General features: G+C 39.9%; 1 protein-coding gene across 1 annotated transcript; it reads left to right on the top strand.

The window, feature by feature from the left end:
* Positions 1-1,205: 1,205 nt before the first annotated feature.
* Positions 1,206-12,604, top strand: fbxw5 (F-box and WD repeat domain containing 5). Its single transcript, XM_036140201.1, has 10 exons — positions 1,206-1,315; positions 2,915-3,110; positions 3,193-3,350; positions 4,147-4,330; positions 5,867-6,015; positions 6,122-6,457; positions 7,150-7,333; positions 7,446-7,593; positions 10,627-10,839; positions 11,818-12,604. The coding sequence occupies exons 2-10, from the start codon at positions 2,924-2,926 to the stop codon at positions 12,137-12,139; spliced, it is 1,881 nt and encodes a 626-aa protein (XP_035996094.1). The 5' UTR covers positions 1,206-1,315; positions 2,915-2,923; the 3' UTR covers positions 12,140-12,604.
* Positions 12,605-18,734: the final 6,130 nt, after the last annotated feature.

The raw sequence follows: 18,734 nt of genomic DNA, 5'->3' as shown, positions 1-18,734 counted from the left end.
GATTAAAAAATTGTGTATGTTCTTTTCTATCTATAAATATGTTCCTTCTTTCAGGAACCTGTTATGTTTTTTTACGTCCATCGCTTCAGCTCTTTGTCCCACTTGTGAAGAAACTGTTTTCCAAAAATAATAAGTAAAATATTAAACTCATTAATAAAACTATGTAGTCAATTTGTGGTGGGCCTCATGAAAATACTGCAACACTGCAAATATGTTTTAATTAAAAAAAGTCCTTGTTTATGCAATTTTAGGTTTCGTAAGAATGTTAAATGTTTGCAAAAGTGGAAAATATGAGCAATGAACTTCTGAGAACTTCAGGGAGAGAAGAGGAATAGTATAAAGAGAAAGGAAGGAGGAAGATAAAGGGAAAGCTTACTTTTGCATTTTTTACTATTTCTTCCTGGCACCAGTAGATGTGTCATATTTTCCCGGTTTATGGAGCAACACCTTTTTCTGTCTACATGTAGAATCAGGCTGCAGGAATGAGAAGTAATTTGGTCATCTGAAAAATGACCTGTATTGTGTTTGGGTACTTTAGGAATAATTACTTCGCTTTTCAATTAACTAACACATATTTCTCACATCATAATGCAAAAATCAGCAGCTATAGACACAAGAAAGCGGCAGTCTGTCTCACTTTTGGCAAAATCAAAAAATCTGAATCAGCTTTAATAGACAAACAAGGAATTTGACTTCAGTGACTTGATGATCCCTATAATTTTAGTAAAGTATTCTTTAGACTGACTGGAAACATGTGGAGCTTTCTGAAAGAAGTGTACTCTGTTATATTTGGCACGAAACCAACCTTCAGAACACCAAAAAGCAAAGTTTTGGAGTTGCATAGTCAAAATCCGATCTGTGTTGTTGGATTCAAAAAATTCTGCATAGAAGAACGGGCCAAAATCCCTCTACAGTGAAGTCAAAGACCCATTGCCAGATATTGTAAATTATTGATAATGATACCACTCGTTGCATAACCAAGTTATGAAGTTTAGACAACTTGATTTGAATTGTGTTTTCTCTCTTAATAAATCAATACATAATTTCAAAATTGTGATAAAATGTTGTTGGGTGATATGAAACGTGTAAAAAAAATCAAAAGTAATAAGCTTTTCGCCGTTTTAAAAACCCGACAAAGAGATCGACACAAAGTCGATTATGTTTATTTTTGCCCTATCGATTATTCTGTGATCGGTTAATCGAGTCTCGCCGCTGACTGAACATTGTTGTCAGTTTTCTGTGGCTAGCCTTTAGCGCTAGCAGCCCAACCAACCAGTTCGATTTTGTTTCGCTTCGACACTCTTTCATCCAGCAGGTAGGTGGAAGTTTGAGTCAGCAAAATTATGTGAATGAAAGCTGATACGCCCGTCAGACAATAGCGCCGGTTTACGCGAGCAAAGCTTTGTTTGGAAGGGTTAATCTCGTCCGGTCAAAGTTAAAAACAAACGCTAGCTTAGCGCTAGCTTGCTCGGCCAACCAGCTAGCTAGTTCGGCGCTAGCTCGTTATGTTAGTCTAGCCGCTTATTAAGCTGTTATTCTGAAATAACAAGCGTCAAAACAGGGATATTTATCTCGGTATTTAATATTTCGTTCGTGTGGGAGTAGCTTATTTGCTTTGTGCGCAAACAGAAACTTATACAGGTTTGACAGCAACATCTCCGTGTTCAGTCACCTGGATTTAAGAAAGGAAGGAAAAAAATGAACATTTCCTTAAACCTGACAAGAGGATTTGAGGTTACAGTTCGCGAAGATACGTTTCCTGGCATAAATTTTTGTTTTGGATTTTATTTTTTCTCCAGTCAAAGGTTGTTGGGAACTTATCATTATTGCGCTAAATCACAAACATTTTTTTAGAGAAACAGTTTGACTTCAAGGAGAAACTCCGAAACTTGCTTCTCAACCAGTTTATTCGGCCATGCAGCAGCTGACAGCAACAACATGGAGGAAAAAAAAAATGCATTTTTGTGTAAATTCTCTTCGAGATTATACAGATGAAACCCAACATAAGCAATTCAGATTTCCATAGTAGGAAAAAAGACAGAGACACAGGGTCCCTTTGCAGTTTTGAGGCGTGATAAGTCTGGAAGAAAGGCAATCTAGAGAAATATTTACATTTCAAAAGTTTCCTCCGTGTTCCATCTTTCAAAAGAGGCTAAGGAGTAATGGCTACAGGAACTTTAAATATAAATAATTGTAATTAAGTCACGCCAACCTTTTGGATTTAGGCTGAATGTGATCGTGGCTCAGGTTGGGTTTTATGCAGTTCACTATTTGTGTTTTTTGTTTTCATGGGTCTAATCAAAAGGACAAATATTTGATGCAAATTCACAGTGAAATATGAATGTATTAAAAAAAAATTATGTTTTTTTTTTCTTCCAAAAAGCATCTTATTTTTGCTCTGTAACGACGTCTGAATCGACACAGGCTCTAAAATGCCAGAAAAATCAAAGAAAAACGCCCACGAGAGGCGCTAAAAACGCTGAAATGACCAACGTTCGCTTTAGAAATGGCTTTGTAACCCTTTCCAGTATCAGAAACAATGACTTTGTTTCTCATCTTTTCTTGAGTTTCTTTAAATTGAGGCATGTCGTGTTGCTTTTTGAGCTCCGTCAGCTTGCTTCATGTTGTCAGGAAGATTCTTTTTAGGCAATTTCTTGACTCTGACGACCTGGGTGTGGCTAGAAAGAATGAACTTGACTTTGCAAAAAAAATGGGATTAACGAGAGCTGACTCAAAATTTAACAATGGCGGATGACCTTTCACATAGTTCTAGTCTAAATAGGATTGTTTTCTTCCTTTAATGATAAAATCTTCATTTGAAAGCTGCTTTCTGAAACATCTAGGTGACAAACGTGAAAACTAAAACAGAATAAAAGCTAAAAGACACCTGTTCACAGCTCTGCATATGTTCCAGGATGTTAGGATGGATTGGGGTCCAGTTCTGCCGGACTGCTTGGTGTTGGAGATCTTCCTGCATCTGCCCCACGACGCCGTGCTGAGAGCCGGCCTGACCTGCAGGCAGTGGCAGGCGGTCTCCAGAGACGAGTTCCTGTGGAGGGAGCTGTTCTACAGATACTACCGCATACCGCGCTCCGTTCCTCGACACCCGTGTAAATAAATTAAACATGTTGAGGAAATTGGTGCTGTTGTTTTTTTGACTGAAGACACATTTGTTTTTCCACCTGTGTGCAGCGGCTGTGTCGTGGTACAGGGAGTTCAAGCGTCTGTATGACTGCATCCCCTGTGTGGAAGTTCAGACCCTGAGGGAGCACAGCGACCAGGTTCTCCACTTGGCTTTCTCCCACAGGGGCCACCGCTTCTCCTCCTGCTCAAAGGATTGCACAGTTAAGGTACTAAAGCGATAACGACTGTAATAACCGCTCGTTTAGTAGGCCTCAGTTTACAGGATACATAAGTAATTTATAATAATCTTTTTGAATGATTTACCACGTCTTTCTGCGTTGTTTTGTGTTAATTTTAAAGTAATTTTTACTATCACTTTGACCTGAATTGTGGAAAAAATGTGCAGAAAGTCGGGCTGGACGATATAGAATAAAAGCATATCGGTAAAATAGAAATCATATTAATAGATATGGATAATTATCAAAACAATTCAAAATATACATTTTAAGTGCAGCCCTGGCCATCTTATGCTGTTGCTTAATGACCTATTTTTAGATAAATGGATTCAAACACAACCCTTTATTCAACCGTTTTACGAAAGCTGTAAAAAAATAATTCTTATAACAGTGTTAAAAAAGAACATGTGCTCTCTGAACTGTCTGAAGGGTGATGGAGCTTTCCTGGGTTTGTGATTGGTTGGGAGGATGCAATGACTGTAGTATTAACCTACATGATTGGCTAAGATGCACTGTTCTTTTATTGAACATTTTATTGACCCCTGTTTTTTATATTGAACCATACGTCTATCGATCGATATGTATCGTTATTGAATTATCGTCCAGCCCTAGCAGAAAGTCCTCTGAACAGCCTGGGTGATGCTGTTTTATTGTCAATAACGTTTACTAAGCCTCAGGTTTGTGCATTGTTGAACAGTCTTCAGAGCATTTTAACCCAGTTGTGGCTGAAATCGGATGTTTTCTCTCCCCCGTAATTTATTTAGCCTATTGTAAACCTCTCTTCCAGCTGTGGGACACAGAACGGCAAGATGGAAACATCTCCTTGGTGCACAGCACCAGCATGCGTCAGTTTAACTGGGGCTACACCCAGTTCTCCCAGTTCAACCCCGACGACACCCTGCTGCTCGTCTCCGGCGTCTACTTGGGCCCACACCACTCGTCTTCTGGGGAAATCGCCGTCATTAGTCTGGGTAGGAACACGGGGAAACCCCCACATGGCTTCGTGACTTAAAGGTTTATTTCAGGGTTAAAATAAATGGTGACGTCTGTCGCTAAAGTGTTGGCGTTACGTGTGAAGCCTCTTAGAAATTAGACTACATGTAAAATATGCGACTTATGGAGGTTAAACTAGAAAAATAGAACTGACTTACCAAAGAAAATTCATCTTTTGCAGGAGTGAAATGTTGTGCAGAGAGATCAGACCTCGGGTATTCCTACTCTCTAAACCGACGGGCAAATATCCCACAGTGTGAACTTGATTATCACAGATTTGGACTTGTAGGCCTTCAGAGTCCTGAAACCATTACCTGGCTCTCAGGATTGTGGGAAATGATGAACGGCAGTCGCTTGCCGACGTATTCATAGGTCTTTTCCTCATTTTGCAGCTTTATAGGCACCAACCTCAGTGTATTCTATACAAAGTATTACATAGTTGTTGAAAATGACACATGGTTCTCCCTACATTTTGGTGTAGCATGCATTATTATTCATCTCGTTCACTCTGAGAGTCCTTTTGACAAGACAGCTGTCCTTCTTACACGCTGCAAGTCCTGTTTTATTGAAGAGTGTCATTGAATCAGACCAAAATAAACGCTTCGGCCGTCATCCAGGAAGTGACGTATCAGAAAGCGTCATGCTGTGTGGAAACTGGTCCGAGTTAAGGCTGTACCATTTTGCCAAATTGCGATTTGTTTCAACCATAACGGCGATTGCAGTTTAATTTAGACTTTTTTTCATTAGCCTGTAGATAAAGATGTTTGTAAACAATGACTAAAACAAGAAATTTATTTATTAATCAGAATATTCTTATTCAAGAGAATAGCTTGTTGAGTTGGACATCAATCCTTGTTGAACATAAAGTGCAATCAACAGACAAGTCTATGTATTAAATAGTTTAGTATGTTGCTGTTGTGAAGTTTCTGGTAAAAAAAAGTATTGATTATATAAACTCTAAGACAAATAATAAACTTAGATTAACTCACTGCTGCAACTGTCTTCCCCTCCACGTGGAGCAAACCCACTCTAAACATAATTATCGACACCTAAAGGACGCGTCGTAGCCATTAATTGTTACATAGCCAAAAATTGCTGACCTCTGCAATTTGGAAATTGCATTTTTTCAAAATTGCGATTATATTGCAAACGTGATTAATTGTCCGGCCCTAGTCCGAGTTCATGGGAAGATAAATGGTATTTCTTGACCATAAAATAACCAGTTAGAGGATGCAAATGACCCTAAACATAGTCAGACCTGCTATGCAGCAGTTCAGATCGAAGCACATGCATGGGCTAGAACGGCCTAGTCAAAGTCCGGACCTAAATCCAGCTCAGAATCTGTGGCAATGATTCAAATTGGGGAAAGGTTGTGAGTAAAGCATACTGCCTAACAACAATTTCCTGTTTTGTTTTTGTCTATCACGTAAAAGTTTTGATGGAATCCATTGAGCTTTGGGGTTGGGATCCTTTCGTTTAACGTCAGTCTCTGTCGCTCTAATGGTTCGTTCCAGAAAATTACACGCTGCTGTCGCGGGTCAGGAACAAACCGTACGACGTGTTTGGCTGCTGGCTGAATGAGACGCACCTGATCTCTGGGAACCTGCACTGGATCGGCAACATGACGTCCTGCTCGGTGCTCTGGCTGAACAAAGCTTTCCAGGTGACGGAAAAAAACGCAGAAGAGCGAGTTTGGGGGGGGAGAAAAAAAGATGCCGGCAGTTCCTCATGTCGTCTTTGTTTTGTCGATAAACGTTCTCTAACTCCAGGACATCGAGTCGGAGAACGTCAACGTCGTAAAGCGTCTCTTCAAGATCCAGAACTTCAACGCCAGCACCATCCGCACCGTGATGGTGGCACACTGCCGGCGTCACGACAGCCCGGACCTGCTGCTGGACTACGAGGCTCAGTCTCAGGCCAGGAGGCAGAGAGCCGAGCAGGACAATCAGAATCACCCTCTGCTGTTCGACCTGGCGGCCTCCGACAGCGAGGAGGAGGAGGAGGCGGAGAACGAGGACCAATGCGAGATGGACGAGAGGAGTCGCGGCTTCTCGTCTGCGCGGATCCCCCCGCTGACGATATCCGGCCTGGACCACGTCATTCATGTAAGATAGGGCTTCATTTGGGAGTTTTACTGATCTGCTGTCTTTTAGAACATTTTTTTTTCAATTCAATTCAATTCAGTTGTATTTATATAGCGCCAATTCATGAAACATGTCATCTCAAGGCACTTTAAAAAATCAAAATCAATCAGATTATACAGATTGGTAAAAAAAAAAAAGTCCTATATAAGAAAAGACAGAGCAGAGACACAATAAGAGAGATAAAAAAGCACAGGAGCACACATTGATCTAGTAATCTGTTCTACATTAGATGGTAGTAGCAGGTGAGCCGTCTTCTCTGGATGATGTCACAGTTAACAGAACGCCAGACCAGGTGTACCTACTATGAAGAAGAAGAAAAAGAGAGAGAACAGAAAGTTAAAAGCTGAAATGATGACAAGCAATGCAAATTTGAAGAACAGTAGGACTCAGTAGAGTGAGAGAAATAGATCCTGATATACTCCAGCAGCCTAAGTCTATAGCAGCATAACTACAGAGATAGCTCAGGGTAACATGAGCCACTTTAACAATAAACTTTGTCAAAAAGGAAAGTTTTAAGATTAGTCTTAAAAGTAGACGGGGTGTCTTCCTCACGGACCAAAACTGGGAGTTAGTCCCACAGGAGAGGAGCCTGATAGCTAAAGGATCTGCCTCCCATTCTACTTTTAGAGACTCCTTTTCTCTTCCTGATCCAGAGCCGTAAACACGTGGGGGCCAGGGAGCTGCAGATCGAGACCCAGGTGGCTCAGATGATGGGCAGAGCCTACACCAAGGCCCCGGACGCCAGCCTCATCGACCCCTCAGAGTCCGCAGAGGGCGAGGACAAAACCTACTTACTCTTCACCACCGGCAGCCTTACCTACTCCCCTCACCAGATAGGTACAAACCGATTTTTTTTTTTTAAGATGTTTTAAAATAAAAACCAGAGCTTGTGGTCACGAGACATGAAGCCGGCAGAATTGGCTTACGTCTCTGTTCGGTTCCCTTTCAGGGATTAAGCGAATCAAGCCCGACCAGATGACCACGTCGGGCCCCGTGCTCGGAGAGGAGAGGAGCTCGGAGGAGTTTTTTGATTCACTCGACCACGTTATTGATATTCACGGCCACATCATTGGTATGGGCCTTTCTCCTGACCACAGGTACAACACACACACACACACACACACACACACACGCTAGATGTGTACAGTATAAACTAGGGGAGTCCCGATTCCAGTTTTTTCCAGACCTACTACTTCAGTTTAGATCAGGGTTCCCGCGGATCCTTAAAAAGTCTTAAAAGGCATTGAATTCTGTAATATAAAACTAAGGCCTTAATTGGCATTAAAATGTCTTAAATCAATCTTTCTTAGGTCTTAAAATTGTTACCAGGTCATAAATAGGATTTTATTTTTGTAATCCTTACCAAACAGAAAAATAATTGACACAATTATAATTTTTTTAATTTACCAAACGGCTCAATGTACCCATTATTGGTTCCGTCCCGATAGCAGAACCAATAAAAACTGTTGCGGCCGGACCATAGCTGCGAGAAAGAGTTGGCACTGGTTATGTTGTGGTTTTTAAAAGCTGATTTTATAGTTTATTTTAGTAGGGAACAAAACAAAGTTTGTGAATTCAGTTCAATAGTTGTTAAAAAATATATCTGTAATTTGTGTGTTTTTAGCTTTCTTCCTATATGGAATGTTTTTCAAACATGTCTACTGGGCCAGAAAGTAATGGTTTATGTTAAAATAAACATTTGGGTGAAGTTGTCGCAACCAGGTTTATCTTGTTTATCATGAAGTTGGTCTTAACTTTTTATTTCAAGTGGCATTAAAGAGTCTTAAAGTCTTGAATTTAACTTGCCTTATGCTGTAGGAACCCTGTTAGATACTTGCCGATTTTAGTACCGATACTGAGTTCTCAGTTTACCACTGAAAATGACCGATTATCAAGGCGATGAAGCTTCAGGCATGTTTATGGACTACTTGTTGCAGTCTTGGTTGTGCTGTAACAATCTCTTTGAATTCTTGAAAATGATATATCTAATTTTTGTGTTAAAAGGCGATTTTTTTTTTTGCCCCTCTTCACGGCACAAAGCACAAGATCGGTATCGCTTCAGAGTTTCAAGCTGTGGCGTCTCTGCATTTAGGCCCCACAAGATGTCGCTGTGGAGCTTTATGTTTGTAGTAATCAGTGGGACAGGATCGTTCTTTATAGAGCAATATTAAAAAGGACAGATTCCCTTACCAATAAAATTCTGTTAGAAACGTGTCTATATATCTAAGTCTGCCAGGAAACTGACAGGCTCAGAAGGCCAAATCTTCTGGAGGTACCTTGATTTTGGGGCTGGTCCTCCCGCGTTTGTTTAATTAATGGACATCTAAAGTCGCAGTGCGCATGGTCAGTAGACAGCCGTGGGGTACAAATCCCAAGCTCAGATTGTCCAATCAAAATGCTGGAAATGCACACATTACGTTTACCTTCTGCTGGCTAGTAAGGCTGGACGATATAGGAAAAAAAAAACCACATTGATAAAATAGAAATCATATTGATCGATATGAATAATTATCAACAAATTCAAAACATGTATTTTTAGAGCAGCCCTGACCGTTTTAAGCTGTTTTTTTAGATACAAAACACACAAACACTGAATTTACACTCAACCCTTTATTCAACAAAGTTTTTAGCAAAACGAAGCAAGAACAGCTGCTCTCTGAACTCTTTGATGGGGGCGGAGCTTGGTGACAAAGCGTTCCTGGGTCTGCGCTGTGATTGGTTGGGAGGATGTAATGACTGTAATATTAACCCACATGGCTAGAATACATAAGGAAGGAAAACTGTTCTTCTATTGAACTTTTTATTGACCCTTTTTTCTATCATCGATATATATCGTCGTTGAATTATCGTCCAGCCCTACCAGATAGTGCTCGACCATCTAAGACAAATTTATTTGTATAGCACATTTCAGTACAAAGTGCTTTACATGATTAAAACATAAACAGAATAAAAGCAAGTAAAAAAAAACAGCTAATAAAAAGTAGCAAAATGGAAACTAAAAGTAAATATTAACCTAGTGTTGGTTGTCCTTAGTAGCTCATTGAAGGATCGATGCAAATCTTTTCTGTTCAATAAATGAACAATATGATTGAGCCTTTATTTATAATTTTATGTATGAAAAATAAATTACATTTAGCTAATATAAAATGGATTTTCTAGTACGTTGGTTTATGCTAATTTATCTGCACTGCAAAAAGGGAACTAAAAAGTAAGCAAAATATCCTTAAAATTTGTATATTTTTACTCAATTTGAGCAGCTAAAAAAAGAGTATTTGCCAATGGAATGAGAATTTCTACCCCTAAAATCAGATAATTAGACATCCTGCACTTGAAATAAGATGATGGAGATGAATTGTTCTTATTTAAAGTGCAAACATCTTATTCAATAGTCTGATTTAACTGCTTAAATCAATGAAAAATACACTCATTTAAAGAGGATTTTACCTACTTTCAGTTCCCTTTTTTGCAGTGTGTTTATCATTGAAAGTCAGGTTGTATGCGTCACAAAAAAAATGAGTTCCTGGTAATAAGTGTTGAGTTTTTGTGCCTCACTGAACTTATCATGCCAGAGTCAGACTACTTGATGCTGCTGGCTTTGTTGTTTTTTTTTTTTAGGCCAGTGTTCTGGTTCTCTACAAATCTTTAAATTTGATCTCTGTGATTTCCAGGTCTGGATAAGCACAGAAAAAGAAAATTAGTTAGAAAATGAGTTATTCCTTGTCCCTCTGTCTAAAAGTTGACCTTGCATCCTTCCTTCTTAAGTTTCTTTTTTTTTTTTCTTGCCTCATTCTTCCCATACGTCATTGTCTCCTTTTGTTCTTTCCTCCCTTTGCTTCATCCTCTCTTCCTGTTGTGTCCTTCCTTTACTTCCTTCCCCCTCTCGCTCGTTTTCTTCTTTCTTTCCTTTTTATCCTTGCGCTCTTTTGTTTTTCTTCACATTTTTCTCTCCTTCCATTCCCGTGTCCCGACTTTCTTCCTCCTGCTTTCTCTTCTTTCCCTCCCCCTGCCCATCCATCCATCTATCCTCTCAGGTTCCCTCTTTAAAGCCTCTCCGTTGTTATAAATCCCTACCAAACGTCCCGCTGTGTGATTATTTCACCACTCGTGCCTCTTCTGCTGCCGCCCCTCAGGTACCTGTACGTAAACAGCCGAGCCTGGCCCAAAGGATGCGTGATCTCAGATCCCATGTCGCCGCCTCCCATCGCCGAGGAGATAGACATGCACGTCATCGACCTCAAGAGCCTGAGGGAGGAGAGGAGAAGCCTGCGGGCTCACCGGGCCTTCACGCCTAACGATGAATGCTTCTTCATCTTCCTCGACGTCAGCAGGGACTTCGTTGCCAGGTTTGTGAAGCAGATGTCTTTATGTCGCTAAAATAGATTGTAATCTCTCAGATGCAGTTTTGGTTCCTCTCGTTTTCCCCCCCGACATCCAGAAAGAGCAGCCGTAAGCTCCACTAAGCTTCCCTGTGATTCAAAGACAGAGTTAGATGGTCGCAAATAAAAACCTGTATAGTCTAGGGCTGCACAATTTATCACATTTTCAATATAATCGCGATTTTAAAAAAAAACAACGCAATTTCCAAATCGCAGAGGTCAGCAATTTTTGGCTCTGTAACAATTAGGGAATTAGACGCGTCCTTTAGGTGTCGCTAAAGTGGGTTTGTCTCTATGTGGAAGGGAAGACAGTTGCAGCAGTGAGATAATCTAATTTTATTACTTGTTTTAGAGTTTATATAATCATACATAGTATTAAGTACAGGTCAATCAGTTTAATACATAGACTTACTTGTTGGTTGGACTTTATGTTCAACAAGGATTGATGTCCAAATCAATTAAAAGCTGTTCTCTTGAACAATATTCTGATCAATAGAAACATTAAAAGTTCCTTTTTTAAATAGTCCTTGTCTACAAACCTCTTTATTTAGAGGCCATTGTTGTTGCTTGTGGACTTTTTTGCAGAGAAAAGTCAAAATTGCAATTTTGGTTGAAATATATTGTAGGCAGAACGCAATAATTTCTGCTCTGAGTTTAGATGCTGCGGGTCTTTTAGCAACTAATCCGCACAGCGAGTTTGTATATATTTAAAAAGACACGATAAATTAAACTGGAAAAAAAATCGCATTAAATCGCAATATTAAGAAAAAAAATCAGAATTAGATTATTTTCCAAAATCTTTCAGCCCTAGTAAAGTCTGATGTGGATTTCTGTCCAGCCACTTTATGGTCGAGTTAAAGTCGAATCCTCTGTGGTCTCTGGCTGTAATGTGGCGACGTGTAAAAATGTCTCCGCTGACTTTTTCCGTCCCCCCCCCCCTCGCAGCGGAGCGGAGGACAAGCACGGCTACATCTGGGACCGCCACTACAACATCTGCCTGGCGCGGCTGGCGCACGACGACGTGGTGAACTCGGTGGCGTTCAGCCCCGCCGACCAGGAGCTGCTGCTGTCCGCCAGCGACGACTCCACCATCAAGGTGTGGCGCTCGCCCCGCATGGTCCGCCTCGCCCACGCCTCCCCCCGGCAGCTGAGGCCGCGCAGCCTGCTGCCGTCCTGGCTGCTGCGCCACAAGAACGCCGCCTTTGCCGGCGGCGTGAACGGGAAAGCCGCGGGCGAGGGCTGGAAAAGGCCCCCCGACGGGAAGTAAAGGACGCGGTGGGGGGGGGTAAGGATCCGAGCACTCTGAGCCTCCTTGATGTTTTTTTTGTTGCTTGAGCTCACTTTGTTGTGACTTAAAAGCGGCTGTCAGAGCCGCAGCAGCTCAAACGGGACACAAGGGGGCGACGTCGCACCAGCGAAGACCAGAAATGCCAGCCGGTGCTGCCGCCAAGGATTTTACAGAGAGCAAAAGGTGTGGGAGAAAAACTCTTAAGGGATGGACGTCATCGTGCTTCTCCATCTGGGAGGTTTCACCCGGACTCTGGACTCCCCGAGCAACAGAGACGCTACTCTTCCTCATCATAGTTGTCGTCGTCAGTGCCGTGGCGGACATTTTTTTTTCTTCTTCTTTCATTCATAAAAGTCTTTAATTGGCGTCCTGATTCTAAAACCTTTATAAAAACACATCGTCGGAGAATGATGCCACAGTTTAAAGGGATAAAAAAAAAAAAAAGACGAGACGAAGCTTTATTTAACGTAGTCTTCCTTAGTTTTATCGATGTCAAATCCCCTCGTTTAAAAATAATAATAATAATAATAATAATAATAATAATGTAATGCTATTGTAATAAATATAGAGTTATGGAGCAGTTTAATATAAACTATGTGTAGGGGGACGGTTGGCCCGGAGCATGACTGTAACCGATGTGTGTAGCCAGCGGTTGTCGGCGCTAGATAGTGTGGAAATGTTCACATAAACACTCGTTATTTGTTATCAGCACAAAGCTTCACCTTTCATTTGTGGATCTCAGATATTTGAGTGATTTCAGAGACACTTTCTTTGTTCTTCTTACCCATCAAACACTTTTGTTGTTGTTATTAAAGAAAATGTCCCCGTTTAAACCCCTCTGCCCCCCCCCACACACACAGCGTGTCTCTAACCCAATCAGAGCGTTTTTATGTTTTGTCCCCAGACCGGATGTTTCTCTTTTGAGTAACGCGCACATTGAGGGGGGCAAGTATTTAAAAAAAAAAAGAAAAAGAAAAAAAAAAAAAAGCTATGTTTAATCACTTATTTATTAACCCTTAAATCGCTTATGAATATCAGTAAAGATAGATTTGTTTATTTTATTTTTCACGTGGGACAAATTTGGACGCAAACGTCAACTTTTAACCCGCAAATCAGTTTAAATGTTAGTTAAAACCTCGCAGGCCATTGGTTGATCGAGGAAGAATTATGTTGAAACAAACAAAAAATATTGCACTAAGCTTTACTGGAAGCGAGCAATAAACGGAAAATAAAATAATTGAGAATTTAACAAACCTTTTTTTAATCACTTTTTTTTATCTAGAGGCGACGTCCTAAATAAAGCTGACTTGAGGTCAATGCTAAAATCATATAGAGGAATTTAGAAAGGGTCACGCTTCTCGTAATGGTGCTGCTTTATTTAATGTTCAGTGCCTCTGAAACAGTAAAAGTCAATTCAAGGCAGGGCGGCTGCAGTTTTAGTCCAACCTGCAGAATTAAGGTAGAAACTGGCATTTCCACCTGGGTTCCCCCGATGAAAGACGATATGACTGATCATAAAACCCTGTTATTCTCCTTTGTGTGTGTGCTTTTTGTTTAGTTTTTTTTTTTTTTTTTTTTTTTGAGAAATCTCCGAGCAGATCTGTTGTTTTCAACGTTTTAAAGTGTGCGTAAATAGGTCGAAAAACAAAACTCTCTTCGCCGTCTTTCTCGGTGTTGCTTTATTGCCTCTCCGTCTGCCGGCTGTCGTTTTCATGCAACCCTTTTTAGGTAAAAAGCATGTCCCACAAAGCATTAAACCTAAAGACCTGTCAGATCGATGTTTAAACTGTTGTTGAAGCTCTTGATTAAAGGTTGTGGACAGAGACGTGGAGCTGTGAAGGAGTCTTGTTTCTGTTTGACACCTTTCGCCTATTAACAGATTTCTCTGGAGCTTTTTTTTAAATTTCTTCTGTCTTTGATGTTTCGACTTAAAGAGACGTAAGTGAGAGCCGCCATCAGCTCTGATGCAGTGAAGTCTAAATACAGACAATGATGCATGTGTGTGTGACCAAAACTTTCCAGGGAACTACATCAGTTTTATATTTATGTCTGAAGCTCATGCAATCACACCGTGATGAGAAACCTTACAGTTCATTGCAAAAGCATTTATACTCCATGAATCTTCTCAGAATTTAACCTCAAACTTTTTTGTTTTTTATTAGTAATTCACAGCAGACCGACAGAAAGTACATCAGAAGGGTGAAGTTGCACTGCAAAAATAGAACTAAAAATAAGAAGAAGCTTCTTGAAATTAGAGTATTTTTCCTTGATTTGAGCATGTAAATAAGATTATTTGCCATTGGAATAAGATTTTTGCACTTAAAATAGGGACAATTCATCTCCATCATCTTATTTAAAGTGCTGTATATCTAATTATCTTATTTTAGGGGTCAAAATACTCATTCCATTGGCAGATAATCTTATTTACCTGCTCAAATCAAGGGCAAATACATTCATTTCAAGAAAATTCTACTTATTTTTAGTTCTCTTTTTGTAGTGATGGGTTTTATCGCCTTAGTTTCTCCTGGAAATCATTCGAAGTGCGTCTCTGCCGGCTTTGCGCAGGTAGAGCCGCACGTTTTTACCCATTCTTCCTTGCAAAAATAGCTCAAGCTCAGTCAGATTGGATGGAGAGCGGTTCAGATCCTTGCCCTCGACTCTAAATTGGATTTAAACCTCTACTTTGACTGGGCCACCAGTCAAAGTAACACATGACCAGGCTTGACTCAGAACCGTCCCTTTTGTAGTTCTAGTTGTATATTTGGGGTCGTTCCCCTGCCGTCAGATGAATCTCTGCCTTTGCAGAATGGTCCTGTATTCTGCTCCATCAGCTCTTACAGCTTCATCCCCACAGCATCCTGCTGCCACTACCATGTTTCACCATGAGACACACACACACACATATATATATATATATATGTATATATGTATGTTTGTAAGAACGTGCAACTCCATCCAACTTGGACCGAATAGGAGTGCAAGTAACATCTTGATTCTTGTGCTAAAGTTGGATGATTGTAAAATATTGGCAAAAAGCGAAAAGAATGTTCTGCATCTATTGAGCTGAAAAGATGCAGATTCTATTTTATTTTTATTATTTTTCCCATTGCACGCATGCATTTGGAGCAGTTTCCTGTAGAAATCCCAAGAAATGATCCCAGTGACTTAAAGCCTTTTCTAACATTTCTCTCTTTAATGTGCAAATTATTGAAATAAGACTTAGACTTAGACAAACTTTATTGTCATTTTGTATGCACAGAGTGCGTACAGAACGAAATTTCATTTGCATACAGCTTAAGAATTTCTGTGAATTGCAGTGGATTCCAGAATAAAGTGGCTTTGCAGGATAATAAAGTAACTTTGCAGGATAATTACAGTAACTTTGCAGGATATAAAGTGAAATAAACCTTTCACATTGCATTCCCTTAGCAAAGAGCTCACAGTTTTTTTACATTTCTCTAGACCAGGGTTCACGAGGTAGCCCCCAAGGACCACATGTGGCGCCCCTAAAGCCCGTTCTAAAACTAGCACAACCCTCCAGTGAGCTGCATCTGAAATGTTATTTCAGCCTGTTGCTCTACTTTTATAACCATGCTGGCATTTAAATAGATTTAAGAATGAGAGTAGCTTTTTAAAAGAAGAGCATTGCATTTACGTTTATTGCTGAGCGCTGACTCATCTGGTTCAAAAGTCAGTGCTGGTATCCCTTTGTGCGACACAGTACCAATAAAGGTTGGTGAGCCCTGGTCTAGACAGCTCATATTTATGAGCAGGCTTATTTTTTCCCCTCCTCCAAGGCCATATCATGCAGAAACCATGCATTTCCGGCGTCTAAAGAAATCTCTGCCAGCACGACCACAAATACCCACTAAATTGCAGTGAATAGTTCAACACCTCTTCATAGGGGTTGTTTCATAGTGAGTCATGGAGGTTTTACCCTTAGGCACTGGATTTAAAACGAAACAAACGCGGTGGACGGAAACGATTGAGGTCAAAGTGTTACGACCTTTACCCGTAGTTTTGTGATTACTGCTGTTGGTTATAGCATTAGAAATAATTAGGAGCGCTGCAGGTCTGCGAAAGCACAGCGACCCCCACGCTGATGTTCAGGGTTTCACTTTTACCAGAAACGCCAGAGCTCCTGTGAGGGAGTTTGGAGATTAGGGGCCCGTTTCTATCCTGTTTAATCCAGATTTCCTGTTTGAACAGAACTGCTAGTTGATGATTTGAGAAGTGGATGAATGTAAAGGTGACTTCTTATCGTTATTCAACCCGCTTTGTGCAATAAACCGATCCGACTGGCCGTGAATCACACAGTCAGCATGACGGCGCCACCACCGTGCTTAACTGGTAAAATATTTCCAGGTTTGAGAGCCAAAGATTCTTGGCCAGTTGCCATAATCTTTGTCTCTTATGACCATAAAATACGTTATTCAGAAGACTTTAGGCAGCTGCACATTGCAGTCATGCTGGAAGGGTGCTGATTATGGACCAGACGCTTATTCCTGCATGTCTCTCAGTCCACATTAGGCAAGGCAAGGCAAATTTATTTGTATAGCACAATTCAGTACAGAGACAATGCAAAGTGCTTTACATGATTAAAATACAGGAAAATAAAACAGAATATAAGCAACATTAAACTCTTCACTGTGGATAGCGAGGCTGGTGTAGTATCCTCGGGTATATGATAACCTTTTATTACAATAATCTTTCACTTCAGGGTAAAAGTCTGGGTCTTGACAGCTATAAATGAAACACAGCTGGACGTCCCGACAGGACAATAATCCTAAAAGGAAATCAGGAGATTTAAAAAAAATAAAAATAAAAAATAAGCACAGACTCCAACACTAAAGCTAATTAGTAATAATTATATGACAGAAGTTTGCCAATTGCTACAAAAAACGTTCATACAATTTGCTAATGGACGTTCGTCCAAAATAATTGTTGGGGTTTTGGTATAATTTTGATTTTGGTTGGATTGGAGACAAGCTACAATAAAATCAAACTTGAGCACCCAGGGCAATTTTTTTTATAAAATCCCTGGACTTGTATCAGGGGAAAAGAACCGTTCAAATGCATCCAACATTAGTGCAATCATCTCCATGAGGTGCCCATATAGTAATAACTTTAGGATCTAATTTTAACAAATGCATATTCTAGGTACGGTGACACTTGAATGCATTTATAACCAGGACTTACTGAACGTACCGTTAAAGTATAAAGGAACGAAGCCGTAAAGCTGCTGGCTGTCATGAACCCAGAGACCCACACCTGCTTCAGCTGATCTGCACCTTTAAAACACTAAACCAGCTTCTACTAATTACAAAACATGAGAAAAAAAAAACACGTTGAGGTCATTTTGATTCGAAACAATTTAATGAATTAAAACCTAAACACAGATCACATTTTGTAACGGACCGAAGCAGATTTTCATCAAGCCTTTCCAACAGATCTACAGTATAGATGAAGTTGAAACAGTCCCTTCTGGGTAAAAGTTCAGGAGCGATTCCGTTTGCAGCTTCACCCTCAGGCAGCATTTCTCCTCCAGATGAAGCCATTATTTTTGCTCTTAGCGCACATTTTGCTTTCTTTTTGTAACATTTAGTCTCATTTAACAAGTTTCGTAAACCAAGAATTAATTTTTTTCACCAGAACAGCACAACGCCAGGGAAACATTTCTGACCCTCTTGAGTCATTAAAGCGCTAAAATGTCCACCTCTAAAAGAAATGTAATTGCATATTAAAAGTCAGCATTCCTTTCTTACTTTTTTCAGTAGCTATAAATCTAAAACAATTTAAGCCCCTGCTCAAAAAAAAAAAAAATTACAAGAATTGGTTAGTATTTCTTTTAAAAAAGTTTTTAAAAGCTAAATTATTTACTTTTTTATGTAGCATATGATTTAAAATGTATTAACCTCTAATTTCTTCCCAGTTTTTTTAAGAGTAAATCTATTTATCCATCATTGTCAATTAATCATTAGATCTCAATCTCTTAAATGACAGGTTGATTACGTGACACTAATATTGTTTTTGAAAGAATTTATTATTTCCCATATAAATGGAAAAGGGATGGGAAATTATTTTCCAATCAGTCCTAAACATGCGAAGGATTAGCTAAACTATTAACTTTCATTTTGAGTCACATCAGATTTATAATTTACAATCTTCCTTTAGTTATTAAGGAATAAAAATGTCAGCTTCCCAAAACTGCTTTAAAACTTCAGTCCAGAATAAAATGACCAAAATATTGAAAGAATTAGCAGGAGGTTGATTCTTTAAATGCAGGCTTGTCTACATGAGGCTAAATGTTTAAACTGGCTTTGAAAGGCCTGAAATTCGCAAAAATTGTTTAGTGCTTGCCATCTTTGAGGAGAACTGAAGGCGTTCATCTGTAATTTTTAAAAAGATTTTTATCAAGTGGACATTTTTTTCTTATCGTAAATGACATACAACCCTTTAAATTAAAATGACGCCTTGAGGGTTAAGGTTGCTGCTGCTGTGGTTAACGTCGGCGGGACTTTCCTGGCGTGCATTTGCTCGGCTACCTAAAGCGATGCAACCCTGCATCACGTTT

This window comes from Fundulus heteroclitus, chromosome 8 (genome assembly GCF_011125445.2).
Source record: "Fundulus heteroclitus isolate FHET01 chromosome 8, MU-UCD_Fhet_4.1, whole genome shotgun sequence".
Lineage (NCBI taxonomy): Eukaryota > Metazoa > Chordata > Actinopteri > Cyprinodontiformes > Fundulidae > Fundulus > Fundulus heteroclitus.
This window is presented reverse-complemented; position numbering and strand designations above follow the sequence as displayed.

What these genes read in the sequence shown, in the direction of transcription:
- fbxw5 (XM_036140201.1), top strand. Translation starts at nt 2,924, where the DNA reads ATGGATTGGGGTCCAGTTCTGCCGGACTGCTTGGTGTTGGAGATCTTC. An exon ending in CAAAGGATTGCACAGTTAAG is followed by an intron (nt 3,351 to 4,146) that starts GTACTAAAGCGA and finishes CCTCTCTTCCAG; the next exon opens with CTGTGGGACACAGAACGGCA. An exon ending in AATCGCCGTCATTAGTCTGG is followed by an intron (nt 4,331 to 5,866) that starts GTAGGAACACGG and finishes GGTTCGTTCCAG; the next exon opens with AAAATTACACGCTGCTGTCG.